The sequence below is a fragment of the Rhinolophus sinicus genome, chromosome 14 (genome assembly GCF_057876585.1).
Source record: "Rhinolophus sinicus isolate RSI-liver-muscle chromosome 14, RSI-T2T, whole genome shotgun sequence".
Classification (NCBI taxonomy): domain Eukaryota; kingdom Metazoa; phylum Chordata; class Mammalia; order Chiroptera; family Rhinolophidae; genus Rhinolophus; species Rhinolophus sinicus.
This window is the reverse complement of record NC_142514.1, coordinates 140,879,479-140,905,977: the sequence shown is the minus strand read 5'-3', so window position 1 is coordinate 140,905,977 and position 26,499 is coordinate 140,879,479. Positions and strand designations below refer to the sequence as shown.

The following is a 26,499-nucleotide window of genomic DNA, read 5'->3' as shown; positions in this document are numbered from 1 at the left end:
TTTGCAAACTGTAAGAGAAACGCAACAGAAAGATGACGGGACCTTTACCTTACTATTTATTTATATTATCTTGGCTAAGGCGCCCCCATGTGTCCATCCAGAGTCGCTCTGTTTGCGCAGGCGTTCTTCCGTGTTTACAGAGGCCGCGAGGTCTTGTATTTGCGCCTGCGCGTCCCGCCAGAGGCCGCCCAATGGCTCTCAAACTGTTGATTATCAGACGCTCCCAAAGTCCCCCCCAGAGTAGCGGATTTCTGAGTAGCAAGGAAGAAGCACAGCGCGGTCCCTATTTTCCTTCTCTCCAGAGACCCCAGCATCCCAGTCATCGCTCCACCAAGCCTCGGGCGCCGATTCTGGCGCCCCCCACGGCGGACTTAGAGGCTGCGATGAAGCGAATCGACACGGCCCCACGCACTGTTTCATGGGAACCTTAGTTCACGGCTAGAACCCTTCTGGGATTGGAGCGCTGTGAAAACTACATTTCCCAGAAGCCCAAGAGCCTGAGACGCAGAAGAGGGCGTGGGGCACGGTAGGAGATGAAGTTTGGAGACCATAGAGGGTTTGTTCTGGCTGGGAAACCTCGCGGTTCGAGGTATGCAGGAGTTACACGGTCTCTGTCATAGGAGATTAGCGTTCTTAGGACTGAGTTTAGAAAGAATACTACTCATCTGTCGGCAACTTCCACATGGCTTCAACTCCCATCCTTCTTGGAGACTGCACTCCAGGGGCGTCACTGTTGCCTGGGACTCAGTTCTCTTACTGCTTAATCAACAGAACATCTTGTGATGATGGAAATTTTCTATACCTGCATTGTCCAATACAGTGCTTACTAGTCTGCGGCCACCAAACATGTGACATGTAGCTAAGTGCCATGGAGGAATAAATATTTGTATTTAATTGAATTTATTATTAAAATAATTTAAATTTAATCTAATTAATCACTTAATTAAATTTAAATAGCCTCCTGTGACTAGTGGCTGCCATTTTGCACAGCGGTGCAGTAAACTAGCCCTCTTAGCAGCATTCAGCACCAACAATCACCTGCCTACTTTGACTTATACTTCAGTTTCTTTTTCCTGTCTACTCACTACTCTTAGTCTTTAAAGATTCTTTCTTTTACTCCCTTTCTTCTGCCCCACCCCACTCTGGTTCAAGCTGCTGTTTCTCAGTCTAGTTGTGTAGGACACAGCTCCCTGGCCCATGCTGGTATTATGAGCCTTGCGCTCCCCCTGGCTGAGGCTTATCAGTAGCCGGTGCCAGTCATCGGTGGGCCGCTCACAGCAGCTCACAACAGCTCTGCCAGCGGCTGGCCATTCACTGCAGCTCGAGCCAACCTCCAGCTGCTCACGGCAGCCCACGTCCTGGGAGAGCCGTTGTTCATAATCTTAGCTGTAGAGGGCGCAGCTCACTGGCCCATGCGGGAAACTAACCAGCGACCTCGGTGTTAGGAGCACAGCGCTCCAACCACCTGAGCCACTGGGCTGGACCCAGTCTTTGCTGATTCTTCCTCCATTGTTTGTCCCTTGAAAACCTAGAAATTAGTTTGGACTATAAAAATCTGCCCTACTATTCATCAGGCTGGAGTAACAGACACAGATAAAGCCAGCTGCAAAATTAACAGGCAATGTTTTTCCCAAGGACACACTGCAGCTATAAAATGTCATAACCACCTCCTCCTTTGAGTAACTAATTCTTTCTTACTCACTGAGCAACTTTGTTTTCTAAAATAGGCTATCAGAAACTTTGTTGTTTGAAATTATATAAGTAAAAATGAAACTCTTGTCTGAAGTCTCTAAATCACTAAGCGGACAGGATTTACAACGCAGGTGCAGAGATTCAGATAAGGCATTTCTTAAATACCTTATGGAATATTCCACATCCATCTTAACTTTATTGTTTCCAAGCAAACAGGACCTGGGTCCATTTAGCAGTCCATACCTGATATTGGCCTCTTTACACACAATTCTGCTTTGCTTTGAGCCATGAAAATAGTGCTTTATTTAAATGTCACCTTCTCCACCTCTCTCTTAAATCCTTAATAAGTCTTTTCCTTTGCGTTCAGTGGAACATGACTTGGTTCCTCTGGTGTGTTGTCTTCCTCATGGCAATAGGTCGATAAACTTGACCTACTTGGACTATGGGTATGTCCCTAGTGCTCTTTGGCTGATTGGGCGAGGACACCCTGAAATGGTGGTGTCCCCCAGGTTAGTCACAGGTCCTCTCTTCACTGCAAACTCTCTTTGGATGAGCTCTTTCACTTTCATCCATACACTAATGACTCCCCAACTTCCAGCTCAGGCCTTTCTCCTGCCTCTGGGACATCTTCTGATTGACTCACAGGTTCCTTAAACTGTGTTCAAAACTGAACCTTTTTTGGGGTGGGTTGGGGGTAACCACTCTTCACTGCTGTGTTCCAAGGAAGAACAAGGCACTGATCACCTCTGACCATGAGATGGGTAGGGACATTTCCTCACCTGGGCCAGGTACTTCTTCACCCACTGTCCTCAAACTGCATCACAATGAATCAACTTTTTCACATAGGTCGATGTCCTAAAACCTTAGAAAGTTGAGAGGAGTGGGGGGCAAGGGCAGGTAGAAACTGAATTACTCTGCCGATTGGCCTTGGCCCTTCAACAAAGGGTGGAACCTCGAGAAGACTGCAGAGGAGGTTCCCCCTGTATCCTTCTCTTCATCTCTCACGGTCCCCTCCCTTGAAGCCCTTCCAGTCTGTATGTTCTTCCCAGTCCCTTCTGGTGCCTTCGGAATTTCACAGCTACCTGCCTTCACCAAGCCTGGGGCTTTCTCCTTTGGCCAGCTCTGTAGAATTAGGAGGTGGGGAGACATAGGGTGTATGGCCTGAGGGTGAGTGCTGAGGGAGGAAGCTTCCTCTTTAGCTGTGCCTGATTTTCTTTCTAACCCATCTGAAACCAAACACACTTCTACATCTTGAGGATTTAATTTCCTTGTGAAGGACCTTCTTGCCACTGCATCCCACTCCACTCTGCTACATCTCATCTATCAAAGAAGTTTTTATTCTTACTCCTATAACTTTCACCTAACTTCTTAGAAAATAAAAAAGGGTCATTTTCCTCTTTCCTGCCCATTTCAAAACATTATTCACATGAGCCCATATTGAATGATGTCCAAATCACAAGTTTTTCCCCAAAGTTGTTTTTCCTTTTAAAGCAATAGTACACAGTACATGTGGTGTGTAGGGAAGATGAGGGGTCCCATCAGCTACAGATGAATTCACTTCCCTCAAACCCTAAGTGTTGTGACCATTTCACACATTTAAACTATCTAAAATTTAGTTCTATATTACTCAAGTTATAATCTTCAGTGGGCCATTGGTTATAGACATAAACAACTAATTAAAGGAAGCATGAAAATAAACTTGTAAATTTGCCTTAAGTGATTGTTACCAGATTCTTGTATTTATCCAATCAAAATTCATACGTGGCACATCCAGATATCACTAAGACTGCAAAGCAATGGCTGGTAAAAAGAAAAGGAAAAGGTAGATGTGATAATCATATCCCATTTAGCTTTTCATGCACTGAGGATAAAGCCAACCCACTCTCACAGGTGTCATTTGTGAAAACTGCTTGCAAACAACAGTCTGAACTTTTTAGATCATCATTTAGAAACAAACAAATATTAGACACAAAAAATAAACCTGTTAGTTTTTAAGAAATATTATAAAGTATTTCAGACATATATTTCCAATGTTAGGACACACAGATCTAACTTCTTTGGATGGCATTGAATTCCATGATATATGTAACATTCATCCTGTCATACACTGGAGTGCAACTGCTGGGTTCAAGGGTGTGTGTGTGTGTGTGTGTGTGTGTGATATGGCCAAGTGCCCCCCAAGAGGTTAGATCTATTTACACTCCCACCAACAGGAATGATGGACTTCATTTCGCCACACTGTAACCAACTCTAAATATTACTCAATTTCTTAAATTTTGACAATCTGATGAGTGAAAAATGACCTCTCATTAGTACTTTAGCTTACATTTCACTAGTTGTGCATAGTTTCATTTTTTTATTGACCATTTGTTTTTCCTCTTTTGAGAAGTCATTCCCCATTTTTATACTGGGTTTTCTGTTCTTTAGTTGACTTGTGGAAGTTCTTTATAGCTTCTGGATTTTACTAATTTGCTGTACAGTGGTCCCCTTTTATCCCAGTGGGATCCGTTCCAAGCCCCCTAGCGGATGCCTGAAACCGCAAATAATACCAAACTCAAAATGTACTGTTTTTTCCCTATACGTACATATCTTTGATAAAGTTTCTCTTTGGCATTTCTAAATTGCCAGCATCACTACTCTTGCACTTTGGGGCCATTATTAAGTAATATAAAGGTTATTTGAACACAAGCACTGTGTTACCTCGACAATTGATCTGATGACCGAGACAATTAAGTGACTAACGGGCAGGTAGTGTATACAGTGTGGATCCACTGGACAAAGGATGGTTCATATCTTGGGGGGGAAAGAGCCTGTAGGCATGAGATTTCATTGTGCTACTCAGAAGGGTATGCAGTTTCAAACTTATTGTTTTTTTTTCTGGAACTTTCTATTTAATACTTTCAGGTAACAAGCCACGAAAAGCAAAACTGTGGATGGGAGGACTACTGTATTATGTTGCAAGTATTTCCTTCCCATCTATTGCCTCTCTTTTTATTTTGTATATGGTGTCTTTTGCTTTTTATGAGTGAGTTTTTTGTTATGGTGGTGGCAAAATATATATACTCATATATATAACATAAAAATTGCCATTTTAACCATTTTTAAGTGTACAATTCAGAGACAATAATTACACTCACAATGTTATGTAACCATCACCACTCTTTCCAAAACTCTTTCATCATCCCAAACAGAAATTCTGTAAACATTAAGCAATTATTCCTCATTCCTCCCTCTCCCCAGCCCCGGTAACCTCTAATCTGCTTTCTGTTTCCATGATTTTGCTTATTCTATATATTTCATAAAGTGGAATCATATGATTTGTCCTTTTGTGTCTGAATTATTTCATGTAGCATATGTTTCCAAGGGTCATACATATTGTAACATATGTCAGAATTTCATTCTTTTTTGTGGCTGAATAATATTTCATTGTGTGTATACACCATTTTGTTTATCCATTCATCTGTTGATGGACACTTGAGTTGTTCCATCTTTTGGCTATTGTGAATAATGTTACAATGATCATGGGTAAATATAAATATCTGTTTGAGTCCCTGCTTTCAATTCTTGTGGGTATATATCTAAAAGTGGAATTGCTGGGTCACATGGTAATTCTAGGTCTAGACTTTTGAGAAACCATCAAACTATTCTCCACAGCAGCTGCACTATTTTACATTCCTTCAAGCAATGTACAAAGGTCCCAGTTTCTTCACATCCTCCCAAATAACACTTGTTATTTTCTGTTAAAAAACAATTTAAAAAAATTATAGCCATCCTAGAAGGTGTAAAGTGGTATCTTAAAGTGGTGGTTTTAACTTGCATTTCCCTAATGAGTAATAATATTGAGCACCTTTTCATGTCATGTGCTCACTGGCCTTTTGTACATCTTTTCTGGGGAAATATCTATTCAAATCCTTTGCTCATCTTTTGAATTGTGTTGTTTTTGTTGTTGTTGAGTTTTAGGAATTCTTTATATATTCTGGATAATAGATCCTTATCAGATATGTATTTGCAAATATTTTCTCCTACAGGTTGTCTTCTCACTTTCTTGATAGTCTCCTTTGATGCACAAAGATTCTTAATTTTGATGAAGTCCAATCTATCTATGTTTTCCTTTGTTGCCTGTGTTTTCAGTATCACATCCATGAAATCATAGTCATGAAGATTTTCTCCAATGCTTCTTCTACGAGTTTCATAGTTTTAGCTCTTAAGTTTAGGTCTATGATCCACTTTGAGTTAATTTTTGCACATGGTGTGAGATAAGGCTCCCACTTTATTCTTTTACATATGGAAATCCAGTTGTTCCAGCACCATTTGTTGAAGACACCATTCTTTCCGCATTGAATGGACTTGGCATCCTTGTAAAAAATCAATTGGCCATAGATGCATGGGTTTATTTTTGGATCTCAATTCTATTCTACTTTCTAATGGTCTAATGTCTACCCTTATGCCAGCACCACACAGTTTTTACTAGTGTAGCTTTGTAGCACATCTTGAAGTGTGAAGTCCTCCAACTTTGTCCTTTTTCAAGATTGTTTTGGCTATTCAGGGTCCCTTGCAATTCCATATGGATTTGAAGATTGGCATTTTCATTTCTGCAAGAAAGGCTTTTGAAATTCTGAAAGGGCAAGGTCTTTTATTGTTCAGAAATTTTACATTTCAATGTGGCTAAATTATCTATCTTAACTCTTGTGATTTTTGCGTTTTCATGTCGTTTAGGAAGGTCCCTATCCCAAGGTTATAGATAAATTATCCCACTTTTTTCTAATAACTTTATCGTTTTTTTAGTTATAAGCCATAATATAATATAACGCATTTGGAATTTACTTTTGCATAGGGTGTGAAGTAATGAATCTGATTATATTTTTTCTCTAACTGGATGGTCCTACATAAATTATTGAATAGACTCCTATTTTCCACTTATTGAAATATCACCTTTGTCATACTTGTACATTAAATTCCTACACGGGAAAATCTATTTCTGGTTTCTATTCTGTTATTAATCTTGCCTATTTCTGAACCAACAGCACAGCACTTTCATTATAATAGTGTTTTCCCTCATTCTTTAAAAATCTTTTTCTTGGGTATTCTTTCGAGATGAGTTTTAGAAACAACTTGTCAAGTTCCACAAAAAAGATATCCTTTTGGGATTTTGATTGGAATATGTTGAATTCATAATTTGTATAAATTATCATTTTATTTTTAGTCTTCCCAACCTGCAAATATTCAGGTTAACTTATGTTGTTCATTTGAAGCTTGTAAACTTTTTCTTGGGTACATTCCTAAGTATATTAGTTTTTGTTGCTGTTGTGAATGACTTTAGTTTTAGTACCTTTTTCTAATTGGATATTACCAAGCTATATGATAACTTCTGAATACGTATATTCTAAATATTACTTACAGAAACGCTCCTATAGTTTCACTAACATAGTTAAGCAGATATCTATGTACAAGGCTGTATGGTATAACATAGTAAGAGCAAATAATTGGAAGTAGTCTAAATGTTTATCAATAGAAGACTGATTAGGTAAATTATAGTACATCCACACGATGAAATGCTTTGTAGCTTTAAAAGGAAGGAAGTAGATTTCTGTATATGGAAAGTTCTTTAAGATATACTGAAAATATGTTGTGTAAAGAAGCAATATGTGGAACAGTAGGTAAATGCTACAATTGTGTTTTTATGTGTTTGTATATGCATACGTTATTTCTGGAAGGATAAACACCAAATTGTTAATGCTGGTGCTTCTAGAAAAGGAGATTGGGAAATTATTATGTGTCAGCAACAATGAATGTTCACACCCATTTTTCTCTTCCAGGAAACGTGGGAAGACTACATTTCCCAATGTTCCTAGTAGACGTGATCTCACCAATGGGAATGAGGGCAGAAGAATGTGTCACTTCAGCTCCAAAGCAATTAAGCAGTGTGAGTCTTTTCCCCACTCTCCCGACCCCCAACCTCTGTCCCATTTGAGCAGTTGGGATCAAAGAACTTTGAGATGATGGAGATGCTGGGTAGAAGCGCTGGGATCTGAGTCACTGCTGGAGGAGAACAGTACACCAATTGTATACCCCATACTGTGATATGAGTGAGAAACCAACCTTTGTTGTGTTAAGCCACTGAGATATGAAGGTTTATTTGGTACCATACGTAGTGAATTAAAGGTGGCCAAAAATTCTTTGGCATTCCTTTCATTGAAAGCTGGGGCTACGTCTCCTGATCTTGAATCTGGGCTGGACTGTGATGGTTTTGACCAAGGGAATGATTGTTTTGGGTGCTCTCTCTCAGAATCTAGATTCTCAGAATCTAGAATCGTGCTGAGAGAAACCTAAGCTACGTGGAGGCACTTCGGTTTCCAGCTCTAATTGTCCCTCCAGCCAACTGCCAGCATCTCTTGCCAGAGCAAGCCCTCATTAGTAACCAGCCCAGCTGTCTTCATGGGCTGGTTACTCCAGTCCTGCTTGTGACTGAGACCCCATAAGAGACTCAAAATGAGAATCACCCAGCTGAGCTCAGCCAATACTCAGAATCATGAGATAGTAAGAAAAAGTTTTATTAAGTAATAGATAACTGAAAGACCATAGAACAGCCTGTTCTATCCTGACCAGTAAAAAGGTGTGAGGCAAAGAGACTTACTTTTGTACTATTTGAATATTTGGCTAGTGCATGTGATTTATTTTTCAATTAAAAATAATTACAATTTTGAATTCAAAACTTCTTAGTGCAGGGGCCATGAAAACCCATTTTGCATATTTTCCAAACCACAACAATAGTTAATATTCACTAATCACCTACTCAACTGGTGACAGGCCCCATTCTAGGCGCTGAAGACAGAGCTGGGATCAAAGCTGACTTGGTGCTGGCTCTCCTGAACTTCCAGCCTGATAGGAGAGACAAAACATAAACAACTAAACAACACAGAAACACGATCTTTCTGGGAATGTAAGTGCCCTGAAGGGAAGAACAACTGGATGATGTAGACAGTGTCTGGGGTGGGGGCTGTTTCAGATTGGGAGAACAGGGAAGGTCTTCTGAAAGAAGGGGTAGTGTCAGCCCCTGCAATTTCTGGAGGTAAAGCACCAGGAATAGGGGACAGCCAGTGTGAAGGTGCCACGGTGGGACTGAATTTGGCAGTGATTTCAGTATTGTGCATAAGGCCTTATTCACAGAGTAGAAAGAGGTAAGGTCAGAAGATATGGGCAGGAGCCAGATCAGGCAGCGCCTTGAAGGCCAGGGAAAGGGGGTGGAGTTTGCTTTGAATATGCTGGAAAACTTTAGGAGGATTTTAGGTAAGAATAACATGAGCCGACTCAAGTTTTTAAACAATCACTTTGGCTGCCAGGAGATGCCTAACCCAGTAGCAAGTTCCAAACTATTTTCTAAAGTACATTATGTCTCTAAGTCATGATATAATCACTTTTTATATTTATTGGTCATTGAATCCTGTTTTTCTAACATAACTCAAGATAAATTAAACAGCATGTTAGATGTGAGAAAGAGACATTTGTCTTCATGTATTATGAACGTGACCCAAAATTTTAAGTGACCTTTATAATACAGATTTTCATAGTCTAAAGATAGAAGATCGTATACTATTCAAAAATGACAAAGTATTTAAAATTTCCTAAGAATGTTTTGTGAGTTAAAAAAGGATTAGGAACCCCTGACTCAATGTGACTCCTCATCTGAGAGAAATAGCACTTTTGCACCTCACAGCTAGGCAGAGGCCGGTTAATTACCCTTCAATGCACAGAGCCCCAGCTCCTTTGATGATGTCCCCAGGTACCCTCATCCTAAAGGGAACTCATCATTATTGCCAATTGGCCATTGGCCTCCATGGGTACCATGCCCTTCTCCTGGGCACGCCTTCTAGTGAATGTTAACACCTACCATCCACTCCTTCCACAGATAGGCTAGGCTGGGGCTGGGGTGAGAGAAGCCTTAACTCTGTGCAGGAGCAGGAGTTTTCCTGGAGGAGGTGACCCACGAGTAGGAGTCAGGCTGACTAGAGGGGAAAGTGTTCCAAAGGAACATGTGCAAAGGAAATGAGGGGAGCTGATCTCAGTTCATTGTGGTTTCAAAGCAGAGCAGGGTACACTCTCCCGGGGTGTTACTGGCATTTACTGCTTTCCAAGTCCTATGACACATCTCCATCCACATCTCAACAGACCTGTCGCCTCCAGGGCCGGTATGGTTCCCCAACATTGCCAAATTTCTCTCGTTTCTTGGGGATAAACAAGTCTGTATTCATTCACTGAGAGCAGGGCCTGCTGGGGCCTTACACAGTGCACCCCAGAGTGAAGCTGGACCTAGTGAATCCCTCCTTTCCTTCTTCACACTAGCCTGTGTCTGCAGAGAGCTCTGGACCAGGGTCTTGCTGGAGATAATTTTATGACCGTTTCCTAAAATCCATGATTCACTGTCAAGAGTACATGCAAGAGACGTTGCTGCCCCTCCAGAGGCCAACCAAATAAAGTGAACCGATTGCGAAGCCCTGAGTCTCAGCCACCCACTCCTGCGTGATCTAGGCAAGCCACTTCTGCACTCTGGGCCAGGGATTTGCTAGATGAAATCAGCTGCATCCCTTCAACTCTGAAGGACCTAAATTTTCTGTGACCAACGGCTCCCTAAACCTTGCTCCCCACAAGGACAGTTTTGCTTCCTGTCCTCCCAGGCCCGAATTCACCAAGTTTTTATGTCATGGAACCTCTGCACTTGTTCTTCCCGCTGCGTGGAATCCTTTGCTCTCTCCTGGCCAACTCTTATTTCATCCCTCATAACCCAACTCAAATGCCATTATCTCCGGAAAGAAGGGCCTCTTCCCTTCAGTTCCTTCCTTCTAAGTGCTTTCTTATCTCGCTGTCATACTGTGTGTGCCTTGTGCCTGGGTCGCCTCCCCTCACTGACCTTGAGCGCCTTGAGGTCAGGGGCCAGGAGTGAGGAGGTCTCCAGGTCTCGAGCCTAGAGCTCCACCTGCTCCAGGGGGGCGTGGACCAGCATCTGTCGCTGTTAATTCGGTCCTGGAGCTGTGAGGTTAAATGAAGAGCACCGGCCCTGGAGGCCCCGCCTGCGAAGCGCGCCAACAGGCACGGGGGAAGCCGCCCCGGAGGCTCCGACCTCGAGTCCCGCTTATTACCTGACAGCAATAGGAGCCCCCACTTAGGTGATAATTTTTTGTGGAGTCCCCGTGGTGCAGACTCTGGGGCGGCTTCCCCCACGGTTGCTCTCCGTTCTCCCCCCAAGTACGCTCTTGGTACGATCCGGGGATTCCCCGCCACAGCCCTCCCCCTGACGTCACGGAGTCCCCTCAAGGCCCGCCCCGCTTTCTCGGCCTCGGTAGGAGCGCGGCAGGCGGGAGAGAGGCCATGGCCGGGTCCTGCAGCACGGGAGGCTCCGCCGCTGGCTGGAAACGCCACATCGTGCGGCAGCTGCGGCAGAGGGACCGCATGCAAAAGGCACTCTTCCTGGAGCTGGTGCCAGCCTGTGAGTGCGCCCCGGGGGACTTAGGAGATGGCCGTGGAGGGGACGGGGCTCAGGGAGAGTGCCTGGCTTCTCCCGTTGTGACTCAAGCACACCAAAGCCTTCCTGCCTCCGAAGCCTCGGGCCTGCTGGATCCCCTCTCTGTTACCCCCCTTCTCCGACTAGTCACATTCCTGCCCTTTCCAACTTAGGTTCTCCTTGGAGTCCCTTCCTGGACGGAGCTCACTCCTGGTGCCCCTGGTCTCTTCCCCCTCAGGGTCGGCTCTGCCGCCCACGAGCTGGGCTTCCGAGGCCCGATTCCTCATCCAGTGTTGGTTTTGTCGTCTCCTGTGCCCCCGCCGGTCATTCCTGGTGTGCATTTGGTCCCCATAGCAGTGAAAACGCAAGACTTCACCGCAGCTACTTCTTGGCCAGTTGCGGGAAGGAGTAAGCTCAGCCTCAGGCTTTGCCACTGATAGGTGATCCTGGCTCAGGTTTTTGGAGCACCTTTGTGCCCAGACATCCGTCGCCGGAGGGAGATACAGGGAAGCCCAGGCTGCGGAGGGAGCTGGCTGAGCCCGGGTAGTCAGACCCTCACAGAGTTGTTTCAGGGAAGGTGGTCAGGAGGGGGCATGGTAGTTCAAGTGGGATACACAGGTGTGCACCTGTGTGTAATGCCTCTGTTCACCTGACATTGTATGTCTGGGGTTGAAAGTCTAACCACAATCCCTCCAGCTTCATCACTGGGTCTAATCTTGGTTGATGCTTAACTGACACCCCACCCCACCCCCCAACCAGCTGCAGATGTGTTTGAAGAGACCCTGGAGGGCTGAAATCAGACACAGGGAAGGTCCAGTCTTCTCTATGGTCTTGGGCAAGTCATATCCCTAAGCCTCAGATTTCTCACCCATAAAGTGGGCAAAATAGCATCTTTAGCTTTGCTGGGAGGCCAGTGCAATGTCCCTGAGGGTTTTGTGTGTGAACTAGGCTGGTGACCTTGGTGGAAGTGACACAGGCAGGGGACTGGGTGAGGGAAGGCTGCTGAGGAGCTAGGCCTGGGCTTATCACCCCCATCCTATCATGGAATTGGTGAAAAAAAAAGGAAGTGGCCTCGAATGGGAGTGGAGGAGGTGTGTTTTAGGGTCAAACAGAAACTACAAACTTGAGGTCTGTCGGATAATTGCTCAAGGGCCAGGCCCGGTGTTGGGGGTAACCTTACACCATCCTGGGGCAGTCAGGATTGTTTTTAGTGCAGAAAGTTAGAGGCCCTGGAGGGGAAGTAAGCCACAGGTGGAGCTTAGCTTGTTTCATCACTCTCTGGGGCCAGGCCTGGCCCTGTGTGTGTGTGGTAGGATCAATCCCTGGCCCCTTCTTTTCTCAGGACCCTCAGTGGGCAGTGCCCAGTCATCTCCTTCCGCAGCACTGGTCATCGTTGTCACTGGGAGAGCAGGTTTTCTCCTTGGAGGCCCTGGGGGCTAGTGTTATGAGGAGGCTGTTACCCAGGGCTGCAGGTCCTGGCAGAGCTGCACAAATATGTCTCAGGCAAAGGGCAGAGCCCCGTCTGCCAGTACTCTGCCATTTTGCACCTCTGGGCTCCTGCAGCCCTCCCAGCCCGAGGTAATTTGTATGCCTGGAATCTCCTGGAAAGTGTCTGTCTTTACCCCAGGCTCACCCACCCTCTTGCACCCCTAGATAACCGCCTCCTAGAGAAGGCTGAGTTGCTGGCCCGGTTCTCAGAGAAGCTGCAGCCAGAGCCCGATGACGTCACTCCTGCTACCCACCAGGACCCCTGGTGAGTGTATGTGTGTTCAGGGTCACAGAGCGCTGCCTGGGCCCTGCCCTGATTGCCTGTGCTGGGTTCATTCTCTCCTTGGCCCCTCAGTGGCCCCTCACTGCTGCCCAGGGGAAGCGAAGGTGGGCTCTTCAGCCTTTCCCCAAGCCAGCTGCTTAGAATGTCCTCTCCCACTCGTCTCAGTCCATCTCTGCATCAGTCCCATCTCCTTCCCCTTCTCTGTCTCCCTGTTCCCTACCTGATACCTACAGAAAGGGTCTTCCTACATATTCCAAAGAGGGAGTGAAGAGGAGAACCAGGAATGGGTTGGGGCTCAGATTTGGGAGGTGTTTCTTGAGGAGGGTCCTGGCCATGGAACCCAAGGCCTGGGGAACTCCCTGAGCCGAGGAGTCATGGGCAATTTGTTTCTGGAGATGTGCTCTTTCCTCTACAAGCTTTCTGGCTCCCACCTCCCTCAGGGGAAAGTTCGTGGCTCTAGTTTCAGGCTCTTCATGCACATGCCTGGGTGAATGGAGAGACAAGGAGCACCGCTCTCTTGGTTGGTTGGCAGGGAGAAGGAGTCGGGGCCTGACTCAGACCAAGTGCTATCACCAGCCACTCTGAGGATGAAGTGGCAGGAGGAGGAGGAGAAGATACAGCTGGACTGTGGTGAGGTAGGCTGGGCTGGGGTCTGACAGAGAAATGGGGTGGGGCCAGGATCTAGGACTTTGGGGGCTGGGAGATGTGGTCCAAGGGAGCCAGCGAGTGAGGGACATTCCCCAAGTCCCATGAGGCTGGACAGGGGTGAGACTGCTCTCTAACTTGGCTCTGGCAGCCCAGGATGAAGTGGGCTTCAACAGCAGCTGGAAGAAGTGAGGTGAGAGCTCAGGGAGGAGTGTGAGGTGTACAGGGCCCAGGTGGCCTATTTCCCCTTCTGGATGGTCCAGCCTGCTCTGCTCACCACTCGCCCTGCCAGCCTCAGGGCCTAGCACCAGTTGATGCTTAATACACATTTGCAGACTAAACGAGTAAGGTAGTACGGTGGTCCACCTCCATGGCAGGTTGCCCTACCTTCACCTGACACTGCTGTTCCCCCCACCCACCCCACCCCGGTGTCTCTTGGCTTGTTTCATCACACTCTTTTGGTTTTCCTCTCATTTCTGTACTTGTTGCTTCTGAATTTTCTTCTCTGGCTCCTTCCCGCCTTCCTTTATGTGTGACTGTTCCTTGGAGCTCAGGTGTGTCCACTGACTCCCCACAGCCCCCGAGACTTTGTTTGCTGACTCTCAGACCCGTCTCTAGCCCAGCCTTCGCTTCAGCTCAGACGCTCCTGCTCAGCTGCATTTTGGACTTAACATCTAAAATCAGACTCACCATCGCCCCATAATAAAATGGCCAACACCACACTGAGGCGACACCATGCAGGCACTGGGATAAGCATTATTTTAGCCAATCCTACACAACTTTATGGTTACAGAGGAAACAGGCTTAGAGAGGCAGAGCCAGGATTTGAATTCCCTCTGATACAAATCCACCTCTGTGCTCTCCATTCATTCTTTTAACAATATTTACTGACAATTGCTATATCCAAGGCATAGGGAATGCAGCAGTAAGCAAGACCTGGCCCCACAGAGCTTCCAGTCCCCTGGGGGAGACTGATAGGCCAGTAAATATGCCAAGTCACTTGCCCAATGAGTGTGGGAACGGGGCTGTGAACTCCGTGAGAGTCTCTCCCTGTTGTAGTTGCCCTGTTGTAGTGTAACTTGACATTTGAGAGGTGATTCTTAAACATCCGAGCCCCCTCTGGGCTGTGAGTGCCCAATGCCTCGGCTGCCTTTCGTTTGCCTCCACTGCATCCCCGGGGCCTGTCTCCACACGCCATGCTAATGAATATCCGTAGACTGAGTGATGAATGAGGTAGATCGTGTCCCCCTCCATTGGTAGTCACTAGGCTGGAAACCTAGGGGCACCCCTGACCCCTTCCAGCCCTCTGTTCTCAGCTAGTCACCAGCTCATGGTGTTGTCTCCAAATCCATCAATTTCTCTCTGTTTCCTGTACCATATCGGACCTGGTCCAAGTTACCCTCATTACTCCCTGGATGACTAACCCCCTTGGCACCTCCATCCATTCTCCATACAGCAGATAGTTTAATAAAAAATGACTTCCATTACAAAACGACAAGTAATATATAATACATACCTGTGAACATTTCAAGAGAACAGAAGTCCATACAGTAAAAAAATAAAAGCCCTTTTGCCACATCTCCCCATGATCAGTTTGGTATATATATATATATATATATATATATTTTATATATATATATATATATATATATATATATATATATACACACACACACACACACACACACACACACACATATCCTGCCACTCTCTTGGCTCGGTGCTCACGGTTCCCGTTGCCTGGGATACTTCCACACGCCCCTCACCCTCAGCACTGCCTCCCCATCACTTCCGCAGACACACACCAGTCAGCTCCCGTTGGCTACGCCAGGGGATGAGGAGGGGCTTTCTCTTTCATTCTTAGTTTCACACATCACAACAAGCATGTATTATTATTGTTATTTTACCTTTTTATTTTGAAATAATTATGGATTCACAGGAAGCTGCAAAGACAGTACAGAGAGGTCCTGTATACCCTTTACCCAATTTCCCCCTTTGGTTACATCTTAGGTAACTATAGCACACACAACCAGGAAATTGATATTGGTATGAAGCGTACGTAGTTCTTTGTCATTCTGTCACGTGTAGATTTGTGTGACCATCAAGACACAGCACTGTTTCATCACCAGAGATCTCTCACTTGCTAGCTCGTTTTATTCACAACTTACCCCTTTCCCTCAACCATCCCTAACTCCAACTAACCACTAATCTGTTTTCCATCTCTATTATTTGAGTTTTGGAAAGCATTAGATAGAAATACTGAATACCAAAACATTAATGAAAGTAATGAAGGTGAGGAAGTGGGAGTCGTGGTTAGATTGCTTAGTGGTGAAAGGAATTATAAATGTTAGAAACTGGGCCAGCTATGAAAGCAGGCCTCCCTGCCTCCCCAGGCCCACTCACGCAGGGAGCTGTCAGTGCAGGTGGACAGTACTAACCCTGCTTCTCAATCCGCCCCTCACCAGATCCACGTGAGAAAGAACAGGAACAGGTTAGCGACAGAGCACCAGCCTTGGTTATTGCCTCATGTTCCTCTTGCCACAATGGTGGGAACTGCTTTGCCTGGGGTCTGTCTCTCCCACTGATCCCTCAGCCCCAAAAGGTGGGAGTTGAGCTTTATCTCTGGCTTGCCCAGCATTGGCTCTTGGTTGAAGGACTTTTCAGTGAGGCAGGGGTATAGATGAGAGAACCCTTCCTCCCACTCGTGGGCTGTGGGGCAGCTCCAGTATTCAATCGAGGCCCTGTGCTCCCACAGCCCATTCCCGTTCCTTAGCCTATGTGCCTCTTCTCAGGGCTCCTTGTTAGTCTCTGGGATCTATGCTTGGGTAGGCCAGGAGATGGAGAGGTGGGAAACAGAACTCACACCCCTTGAACCCCTTCTGTAGATCAGCCCTCTACCTGGAGCTTAATGTTACCATGTTTCCCTGAAAATAAGACCTAGCCGGACAATCAGCTCTAATGCGTCTTTTGGAGCAAAAATGAATGTAAGACCCGGTATTATATTTATATTAATATTATTACATTATATTATATTACATTATATACCTGGTCTTATGTTATAGTAAAATAAGATCGGGTCTTATATTAATGTTTGCTCCAAAAGACGCATTAGAGCTGATTGTCCGGCTAGGTCTTATTTTCGGGGAAACACGGTAGGTGGCTGGGTTCCAATATCAGCTCTGCCACTTAGCTGTGTGACTTTGGGCAAGACACTTAACCTCTCTGTGTTAATGTCCTCATCTGTAAAATGGTCAGAATGGCAGCAGCTACCTCACAGTGTTGTTACAAGGATTAAAAGAGTTAATATGCGTAGAATGCTCAGAACAAGGCAAGGCACACATAAGTGCTATATAAAAAAATATTTTTAAATTGCCATTATTTGAAATACTGTTTCTTATAATAGTTCCTTGTTATCTTATGAGGTAAGCACTATGACTCCCATTTTACAGGTGAGGAAACAGAGCAAGTTCAGAGAAGTTAAATGACTACCTCTGGGTCACAGAGAAAATACGTGGCGATGCCAGGCTGAAACTCTGGTGTTCGCCTCCAGAGCCTAAGGCCCTCCATTACTCCATGAAAAAGCGGTTCATTACCGTGCAAGACCCTAAGTTTACCTGAACCTCAGTTTGCTTTTCAGTAAGGGGGCGGGTGGGTGGAGTAGCAGACCCTGGCTGAAATCCTACACAGAGGCCCACCTGTTTGGCCCCTAACTGCCCCCAGATGGCCTACCAGGTGGTGGTGAAGAGCGCAGCCCTGGGCGCCCTGGAGTCTGAGCTGGAGGAGCGGCAGAGCACGTGAGCGGCAGGGCGGGTGCCAGAGGGACCGTGCCCACCCCTGGGAGGCTTCGGGCCATTTCTGCCGGGGAAGGGGAACGGGGTGACCCCGCATGTCTCCAGCAGGGCCCGGCAGCTTTCCTCACGTCCCCTAACGCCCGGAACCGCAGGACTCTGAGGGTGGAAGGCTGGGTGGGAGACTTGCCTTACCTGCCTGGCGGGCGGTGGCCAATGGCAAGTCTGTCCCAGCTCTGAAATCCGTCCCCGCTGGGCGGTGGGCGGTGACGTTGGCTTGCCCCCTGTTCCAGGCTTGCGACTCTGGAAGCCCGCGTGGCGCAGCTGCAGGAGGCGCGGGCGCAGCAGGCCTGGCAGGTGAACGCTCGGCGGGCGCGGCACGCCGCTCAGCGGGCGGCCTACGAGGCGCTCCGCGCGCACACCAGGCTTCAGGAGGCGGCACTGCGCAAGCTCGAGGAGGAGGCGCGCGACCTGCTGGAGCGGCTGGTGCAGCGCAAGGCGCGCGCAGCCGCCGAGCGCAACCTGCGCATCGAGCGCCGCGAGAGGTGAGAACGCCCGGTCCCGCCCCTCGGGGAGGCGAGCGGTCACGCCCCCTGTCTGGGAGGGGTCCGGCCCCGCCCTCGGGGGACGGCATCCCCGCTCACCTCCCCAAGGACAGGGGACCCACCCCGGGCATCGCAGGAGGGCAGCAACGTCCAGCGCTTGGCTCGCAGGATCCTTTTCTGCCCCCAGGGCCAAGCAGGCGCGGGTGTCTCAGGAGCTGAAGAAGGCTGTCAAGCGGACAGTGAGCATCAGCGAGTAAGAGTGGCGGTGCGCTGGGAGCCTCGGTTCTGACTCTGCCCCGTGCTCTGGAGCTCCCTGCTCCCGGGCCCCCTGCCTCCAGTTCTACCCTGCCCCACACCTGCCTGTGGCCACCCATACACGTGTGCACAGCTGCGGTGCTGGGGCCCCCCACGTAGACCGAGCCCCCAGGGCACATGCAGACAGTGTGTTCAGGGGAGCCAGCATGCAGGCCCACCGCACATGCACCCACATGGACCCCTCATCACCGGGTCTGCGCATGTTCTCCTTGTCGGATGCTGTGGCAGGGAGGGCTGGCCTGGTCCCTTGGACTTCCTGAGCTCCATTTCCTTTCCCAGGAACCCAGACACCCCAGGCGATGGGATCAAGGAAGGGGTTGAGATGACTCTTGCCCTGCCTGCTGAGCCCCACTTTCTGGAGAGTGAGGCTGATGAGAAGTGGAAGAGGTCCTTCAGGTGAGTACTGTCCCAGAGTTCTGAGCTGGACCCATCCCAGAGTCTTCCTCTAGGACCTTGAGCCAGCTCTTCGGTTGGGAGGGGTTTTGGGGAGATGCTGGGGTACACCTCAGACCTCCCAGAACAGGTCTGACCTGTACTTCCTGGAGCCATGTGGAGTCAGTGCCACCTCAGGACCCAAACTCCTGTCCTCACCGTTTTCTCCTTCCCTGGACCAGATCTCTGGGGGTGGGGTGTCAGGCTGGTGAAGGGTGTCACCAGGAGGGAATCTGTGGGGAAGGCCCATGGCTCAGCTGTCCAGGCATGTGTGTGCATACACAGAGACGGGAGAGCACATGAGTTTGCAAGCCTGGGTGAGCATACCTGAGTGCATGTGGACATCTAGGCATGTGTAGTAGATGTCAGCTCACATGGTGGGACCTGATTTGGGCGACAGTCCTTGGGCCCCTCTTCTCAATCTCCCCATCTGTCTTCCTTTGCTTGGTAGTGAGGCTATTCCTCCCTGCCCCATTCCCCAGCCTGAAGGCGCTCCTCCAGCCCTTCCTTACCAATCACTGGTGTCCAGGCCTTAGGGCAGTGAAGGAACCTTGGGGAGGGGCATAAGACGCTGGTCCCCAAAGCCCATGGCAGCCCTCGTGGGCCAAGTCACCCTAGGACATACCCTCTTTTGGGCAAATTTGAGGTCTCAGCAGGTCTAGGTTCCCCCACCTCCCTGCCCCCAGCCTTATGCCATCACAGCCTGGGGGTACCTTCACCACCACCCCCTCTGTAGGCCCCAGGTCAGCCTCCCAGGAATGTTTGTTGGGCACTCGGGTGGTGAGGCAGTTCTTACCATCATGGTGGAAACTTTGGAAGACTTCACTGCCAATTCCCTCCCTGTCTCCACCTTCCTGGGACTGTTCTGGGTCATCCCGCTCTCCTGGTCCTAAAGAAGCCAAATTCTCATCCTGGGCTTAAAAGGCTATGAGCCCTGGGGTCCTTGGCAGAGTGAAGGGAGGAATGACTGCTGTTTGCACACCTACTGGCCAGTCTCTTAGCATGTTTCTCTCCATTATACCCCAGGTCGGCCTCCGCCACTTCCCTGACGCTGTCCCGCTGTGTGGATGTGGTGAAGGGTCTTCTGGAGTAAGTGCGTGTGTGCGTGTGTGTGTGTGTGTGTCTGTGTGTGTGAAGGGGTGGGGCCCCTTGGAGCCCTGTGTGTGGTTCCTGGTGTCCAGACTTGGTCTGTGTGTACACTTTGGTCTGTCCATCCTTGTGTTGCCCAGCAGCTGCGTGAGTCTCTGCTGAGCCCCAGAGGTAGGAGCTGGGTGCATGGCCTCATTTCTGGCCCCTGCTTGGCTATCCTCCAGGCTCTGTCCCTCATCCAGTTTCCTCACAGGGGACCAAGAGCTCCAGCCTGAGACCAGACAGGAACTACCACTCAGTGGGGAAACTGAGTTTCAGAAATGTCAGGAACTTGTTTAGGGTCACAGAGCCAAGCAGTGGCATGGCCAGGGCTGAAACCCCAGCCCTGAGGCTCCTCTGCATCCACCATCCCTGTCTTGCCTCTGTGCCTTTCTGTGTGTCCCTCCCATCTCCACACTGACCCCTGGGGTCAGGCTGGGTTGGGAACTGTGCTTATTGTGCCTCCTGGCCATGTTCTGCTGTCTTTCATGTCTGCTTCCTATTGTTGCTGCCTCAGGGGAGCTTGAGACTTCCATGCCAGGAGGCCTTGCTGAATGCCCTCCTGACCCCTCCTCCCCAGTTTCAAGAAGAGGAGAGGCCACTCAATAGGGGGAATCCCTGAGCAGCGATACCAGAGCATCCCTGTGTGTGTGGCAGCCCGACTTCCTACCTGGGCTCAGCATGTGCTGGTAAGGAGGAGCTCGACCATATGTGAGGGGTGTTGATATGTGGAGTGTGGGCCCCAGGAGTGGTCCGAAGGGGGCAGGGAAGCAGGGCTGGGCTCTGCAGCAGGAGCAGGAATTTTCCTGCCACAGCTAGTGATGGGATCCCCTCAGCCTTTTATAATGGGGGCGTGGACTGGAGAGGGAGAGACAGAAGGCTGGGAGACCAGAGGGCCAGTTGTGAATAGCATGGGGGGAGGCGGCTGCAGGCAGAGGTGACGAAACCCTCTTGCGTGCACAGACACAGTGAGAGAGAGCCTTTGAGCTGCGCGTGCACAAAGAGGCTTGTATGGCAAGGACCAGGGACACCAATCTTCTCTTTTCCCCACAGGATGCCCACCTCTCTGAGGTGAATGCTGTTCATTTTGGCCCCAACAGCAGCCTCCTGGCCACTGGAGGGGCTGACCGCCTCATCCACCTCTGGAATGTTGTGGGAGGTGAGGGCCTCTCCCCTGTGGCCAACCCAGTGATTTCTCTCCAGACCCCCCTCCATCCCAGCTTGCTCCTTGGTGGGCAAAGATCTTGGATCTCTTTGTGTTTCCTCACCTGGAACATTCTTGTGGCAGCGGCCAGATGACCCCTTGGCAAGAGTTCTGGGCTCACTGTTCTTAAGAAGGCTTCTTGGGTCCAGGCCTGCAAAATGGGGAGGGCTGAACGCAAATGATCCTTGTTAGGAGAGGTACGGGTCCCCTATCATGAAGGACAGGCCTTGAAGAGAAGGTCCCAACCAGGCCACTTCTGTTATCATTTGAACTCTCAGAACTTTTAGGGGACCAATATTAGCTAGCTATCCTGGGCTCTGTAGAGGGGTGTGTGTTGGGTAGTCAGAGTCCACTCTTGGAGGCTTCCTAGAGGAGGTGAGTTGCCAGGTGTCCTGGCCCTGGCTTGCCTTGTGACTTAGGGGACAGTCCCTTTTCTTTGGTTCTTTCCAGCCCTGTGGGATGACAAACTGCCCTTTGGGGCCCCCTACTGGCAGTTTGGGAATGTGCAGCCTCCATCCTAGGCCCAGAGAACAGACCCAGCAATTCTGTTCTCTAACATGGGAAAGACTGATTTTCCCACTCCCAGTCCTAGCCCTTCGTTTTCATGAGGTTAGTGACCTCCTTGCACCTGTCTCTTCCCCTTCCTTTGGTCACCCCAGGTCACCTGGAGGCCAATCACACCCTTGAAGGAGCTGGCGGCAGCATCACCAGTGTGGACTTCGACCCCTCGGTGTGTCCTCCGAGTAGCATGGGAACTCTCCTCCCCAAGTCTACACCTGGGGCATGTGGGGGCTCTGGGACCTGAGGGAACACATGGGTATCCTAGAACTGGAATCCTCCCCCCTGGGCCCAGAGATTCCTGCCTGCCTGCCTGCCTGGGGGACCTGGATGTGGGAAGCTCTAAGGCAGCCCTGGCCAGGCTCGGGTCTAAGACCCCTCCTACCCCCATCTCTCCAGGGCTCCCAGCTGTTGGCAGCTACTTATAATCAGGCCGCTCAGCTCTGGAAGGTGGGAGAGACACAGTCCAAGGTGAGGTCTGATGAGGAGAGAGCCTGGGGGTCGGGGGTCATGCCTGGGCCTGGAGGGGGTGCTATGGAGTCTTGGCCATGCCCTTAATCCATATTTGGGCTGGGGGGCAGGAGACACTGTCTGGACACACAGACAAGGTGACGGCTGCCAAATTCAAGCTAACGAGGCACCACGCGGTGACTGGGAGCCGAGACCGGACTGTTAAGGAGTGGGACCTCAACCGTGCTTACTGTGAGCCCCCCCGAGGCTGTCTATGAGGGACCTCAACCTGCTCTCTGGGAATGATTCTGAGAACAGATCTTTGGGGTGAAATCTTGCAAAACCCCTCCTCTGTCCCCCATTGGTGCTTTCTGACAGTTTCTTGGTGACAGGCTTTGGGTTGGGAAACAGGGGACGCAGGTTCTCGTATGTCTAGTGGACTGGCTCCTGACAACCCATCTCTGAGGTGGGGGCTCCACTCCTTGTTCCCTAGGCTCCAGGACCATCAATGTCCTTTCCTACTGTAATGACGTGGTGTGTGGGGACCATGTCATCATCAGTGGTCACAATGACCAGAAGATCCGGTTCTGGGACAGCAGGTGACTGGCCTGGGCTATGGGTAGTGGAGGCACAGGGACAAGGCTCCTGTGTTCTCTTTCTTTTCTCTGGCATGGCGCTGTGGAGGGTACCTCAGAGACGGGAGCTTGTGCCGGGCTTGGCCCCTTGAAGGCTCAGCTGGGGCACCTGTGCCACCTTAGTGGCTCTTGGTTCTACCACTGGACTCTGCCTGGGCCTTGACCACCAAGATGTAGAAGCCCCGTTTTCCATTTAGTTACTACTTTTTAAACAAAAGGAACAAAAGTTTTAGTTGTTTAAACCTAAGAGCCCAACACTGGGCCTGAATGGTTTATAAAAGCCAGTGCTGGAGCCGGTGCTAGGCCTGCTGCAGACTTCTCCTTACTGATGAGCAGTGATTGCCATTTGAAACCCTCTGTCTCTTTCACACATGTAAAGACAGACTTCCATTGCTTTCCCTCTGGCACTTAGTTTAGTGACCCTAGGGTTTCAGGGGCTCCAGCTTCGATCAAGGGCTGCCTACATTCCTGTTGGGGGGAGGCTGGCTGCAGCGGGAGGCGTCAGCTGTGGCTCCAGTGCTCGGGGACCGGGGGGCCTCCCAACAGGACTTCCTTAGCCTGTCCCCCTCATCTCTGTCCTTGCTCCTCAGGGTGCCCCGCTGCATCCAGGTCATCCCTGTACAGGGCCGGGTCACCTCCCTGAGCCTCAGCCAGGATCACCTGCACCTGCTCAGCTGTTCCCGTGATGACACACTCAAGGTCATTGACCTGCGTGTCAGCAACATCCGCCAAGTGTTCAGGTGCCTGCCTCGCGGCTGCTGGCCCTGTGGCTTGGGCTGGGGCAACTGGGCCTCTCGTCCCCTGTAAAAGGCCTTCCGGGGGGGGAAGGGGGGCCGTTGCTCCTTGAAGGCCTTTTCTGGACCAGGGCCTGCTGAGGTGCCAACCCCTTGATGGAGAGAGGAAGCTCTTGAAGTTCCTGGCTGAGGGCAGGGACTGGTGGCCACCTCCATTGTGACTCAACTCTGTCTGTCCTCAGTGCTGATGGCTTCAAGTGTGGTTCTGACTGGACCAAAGCCGTGTTCAGGTGTGTCGGTGAGCACATAGCTGTGCGCAGGTATGCCCCATCTGATTGTGTCTGTGTGTGTCCTCACCTGTGATCTCCTCTCTCTTGCTCTGCTGTGGACACTGCAGCCCGGACAGAAGCTATGCACTGGCAGGTTCCTGCGATGGAGCCCTTTATATCTGGGATGTAAACACCGGGAAATTGGAGAGAAGCCTACAGGGACCCCACTGGTGAGCATGGCCACCACCCACCCTCCTGCCACCCCAGCCTCAGGGCCAGTGCCGCCCCGGCCCCAGTCCTGCTGACCAATTCCATGTTTGGGCCCTGGAATCCCCAGCCCTTGTCCCACACCTGCCTCCCAGAACCCTTCACCGTTTATAAGGTGCCTTTCCACATGTGCTCTATTCTATCCTCACCACAGCCCTGGGAGCCCATTTTACAGGTGAGGAAATAGGCTTAGAGAGGACCTCAGGCTGCCCAGGTCCAGTAGTGAGGGACAGCGCCAGGCTCCTTGTGCACCCCTGAAGCCTGGCCCCCCCTCTCCTCAGTGCTGCTGTCAACGCCGTGGCCTGGTGCTACTCCGGGAGCCACGTGGTGAGCACGGACCAGGCCAGGAAGATTGTACTTTGGCATTAGTGCCACGACTGCCCCTGCCTGGGCTGGAGCTCTAGTCCGAAGTCCGAAGCCAGAGAACAGCTTCCCACTGCTCCTCCACCGGCCCCGGGACCAGCGGGCGGGTGGGGTATGGGCAGGAGTGGTGTTTGTGGGGGTGTGGGGGTGGCCTCAGGGCATTTAGTGGGGAAGAAGGCCTGGCAGGACCTGGCCTATTTGTTTAAAAACAAAGTGTGGGTTGGGAGGGGGTGGTTATAGTATTTTTTTGTTTATCTCTGTCTCCTCATTTTCTCTACTAAAAGTGGAAAAAAATTGCACCTAAACTAGTGTCTACTTGCCTCTTTGCAGCATTTAGGGAACAGAGAGGACTTTGGGCCGGGTGGCTTGAGATCCAGGCTTGGCGCCCTTTTCTCCTCCTGCACAGAACTGGGCAGACCCAGCTCTGGCCTCCGTGTTGCTCAAGTCTAAGAGGAGGCAGCGTGCAGAAAGGCCAGAGGCAGAAAAAGGCAGCCGGCTCTTGGAGCCATGGGAATTTCACTGTTGGTCCAAGCTGGTCCTGGGCCTTCCTGCTTCAGGCACCCATGGTAGACTGAGGCTGAGGAGGGGCTGTGGGGTTCCGAGGGAGCAGCCTAGAAGGGCCCTGGTGGAAAGGGTCCTGACTGGAGTGTGATGTGCCTTTAGACCAGCCCTGGTGCTTCAGAGGCAGAGCCTGGAGTGGGTGGGGAACAGCCTCTACATATGTGTCTGTGAGTCGGGGGGCGGGGTGGGGGGGGTGGCACCGTGGGCTGGGCCTGGGCCTTCGCTTACATTGGCATCAGATTTAATCTGCACAAAAAGCCTCTGAAGTACAAGGCAGACCCAACAGGGCACCCCACTTCCTTCATCAACCTGGGGCGTGGTGGAGGAGTCAGCAGAACCGGCCATTGCCAGTCATGAGGCAGCTGAGGGGACTTCTGTCCCTGAGTGATGGGGGCTGACCTCTGGGGGTCTGCTCTGCTGAGAGCTAAAGGCTTCACTCTAGAACTGTCAGCCTTCATATCATCTGACAGTATCCTCTGGGGGAATCTTTGCCAGTCCCAGGGTTTTGGAAACCATTTCCAGAATGGGCAGCAGAGAGCTAAGAGCCTGGACTCTGCAGCCATACTGGCTGGGTGTGAATCTCAGCTCCACTGTGTAGTAGCTGAATGATTTTTTTTTTTTTTGACTTAACAAACATTTATTTCTCCGACTTCAGGAGGTGGGGGGTCTGAGATCAAGGTATTGGAGCATCTCATGTCTGGTGAGAACTGCTTCTTGGTTCATAGATGGCCGTCTTCTCACTGTGAATAGCTGAATAATTTTGAGCAAGTTACTTAATGTCTCTGTGCCTTAGTTTCCTCATCTGTAAAACGGGATAATGATAGTATCCACCTCAAAGGTTGTTGTAAAGACTCAGTGTGTATTTGTAAAGTTCCTGGCACGTGTCAAAGGCTGTGTGAGTGTTGGTGAAATACCCAAATCTACACTCTGCTGCCTCCCAGATTACTCACTGCTCTTGGCGACACAGCTGTTCACCGAGCTGCCTCCTGGACCTCGTCTGCCCCTAATGTAAGCTCCCTCACACCCCACATCCTTTCTGCACCAAGGCCTGGGGGCGGCCGTGTCTCACTTCCCTCTCCCTACCTGCTGCCACTGCAGGCCACCTTCTAAACATGCTGTCACCCTACCCAATCCTCTCCTTGCCATGGTGACTTTCTAAGGTATCATGGTCACACGTGCAACCCTTTGAAGTTCCCATGTTACCTGCAGAGAAACGCCTCAACTGTGAATTTCAAAGTCCTTGGAGCTACCCTGCTGGCCTCAGCTGCGTCTTCATTTCCTGCTACTCTGAATGTCTTACATGTGATTTCCTCTCTGCTTAGAATGTTCTTCCCTCCCAGCCCCCAATTCAAACGTATCCTTTAGGATCCCCTCACTGAAAGCCCTCCCTTACCTGCCAGACTGGCCAGGGACCTCCTCCAGCCGGTGCTCGGTGCTCCCGTTTGTGTCTGTCTCCTCCATTTTCAGCAGGGAACTCTTGGAGGAGACCTGGATGGGAACAAAATATGCCCTGGGATCAGGCCTGGCACAGAGAAAGCCTCAGGAAATGTTTAAGTGGCAAAATTCTCTTACTCAAGGACTTGACAAGTCTAAGTTAAAGACGCTGAGTCCAGCATCTTCGCATCTAAGATTCCCAAAGGCCCAGC

At 49.8% G+C, this 26,499-nt stretch overlaps 2 protein-coding genes across 3 annotated transcripts in view; one reads left to right on the top strand and one right to left on the bottom strand.

The window, feature by feature from the left end:
* The window catches only part of STARD10 (StAR related lipid transfer domain containing 10), a 48,361-nt gene extending 30,646 nt beyond the window's left edge, over positions 1–17,715 (bottom strand). The window contains exon 1 of the mRNA XM_074335817.2: positions 17,588–17,715. The gene's annotated coding sequence lies outside the window, so the exon portion shown is untranslated. The remainder of the gene's footprint in view (positions 1–17,587) is intronic.
* ATG16L2 (autophagy related 16 like 2) lies at positions 167–24,592 on the top strand. Of its 2 annotated transcripts, XM_019744379.3 has the most exons (19): positions 167–589; positions 7,509–7,615; positions 12,842–12,941; positions 13,492–13,594; positions 17,325–17,398; positions 17,686–17,937; positions 18,125–18,190; positions 18,532–18,648; positions 19,711–19,773; positions 20,393–20,501; positions 20,866–20,971; positions 21,676–21,746; positions 21,974–22,045; positions 22,156–22,276; positions 22,518–22,623; positions 23,250–23,399; positions 23,636–23,683; positions 23,791–23,892; positions 24,211–24,580. In XM_019744379.3, the coding sequence occupies exons 1-19, from the start codon at positions 534–536 to the stop codon at positions 24,296–24,298; spliced, it is 1,911 nt and encodes a 636-aa protein (XP_019599938.2). In that variant the 5' UTR covers positions 167–533; the 3' UTR covers positions 24,299–24,580. The 2 variants fall into 2 exon arrangements, with proteins under 2 accessions (XP_019599938.2, XP_019599939.3); XM_019744380.3 differs by lacking the exons at positions 167–589; positions 7,509–7,615 and adding an exon at positions 10,873–11,173 and having other exon boundaries at positions 24,211–24,592.
* The last annotated feature ends 1,907 nt before the right edge of the window (positions 24,593–26,499 follow it).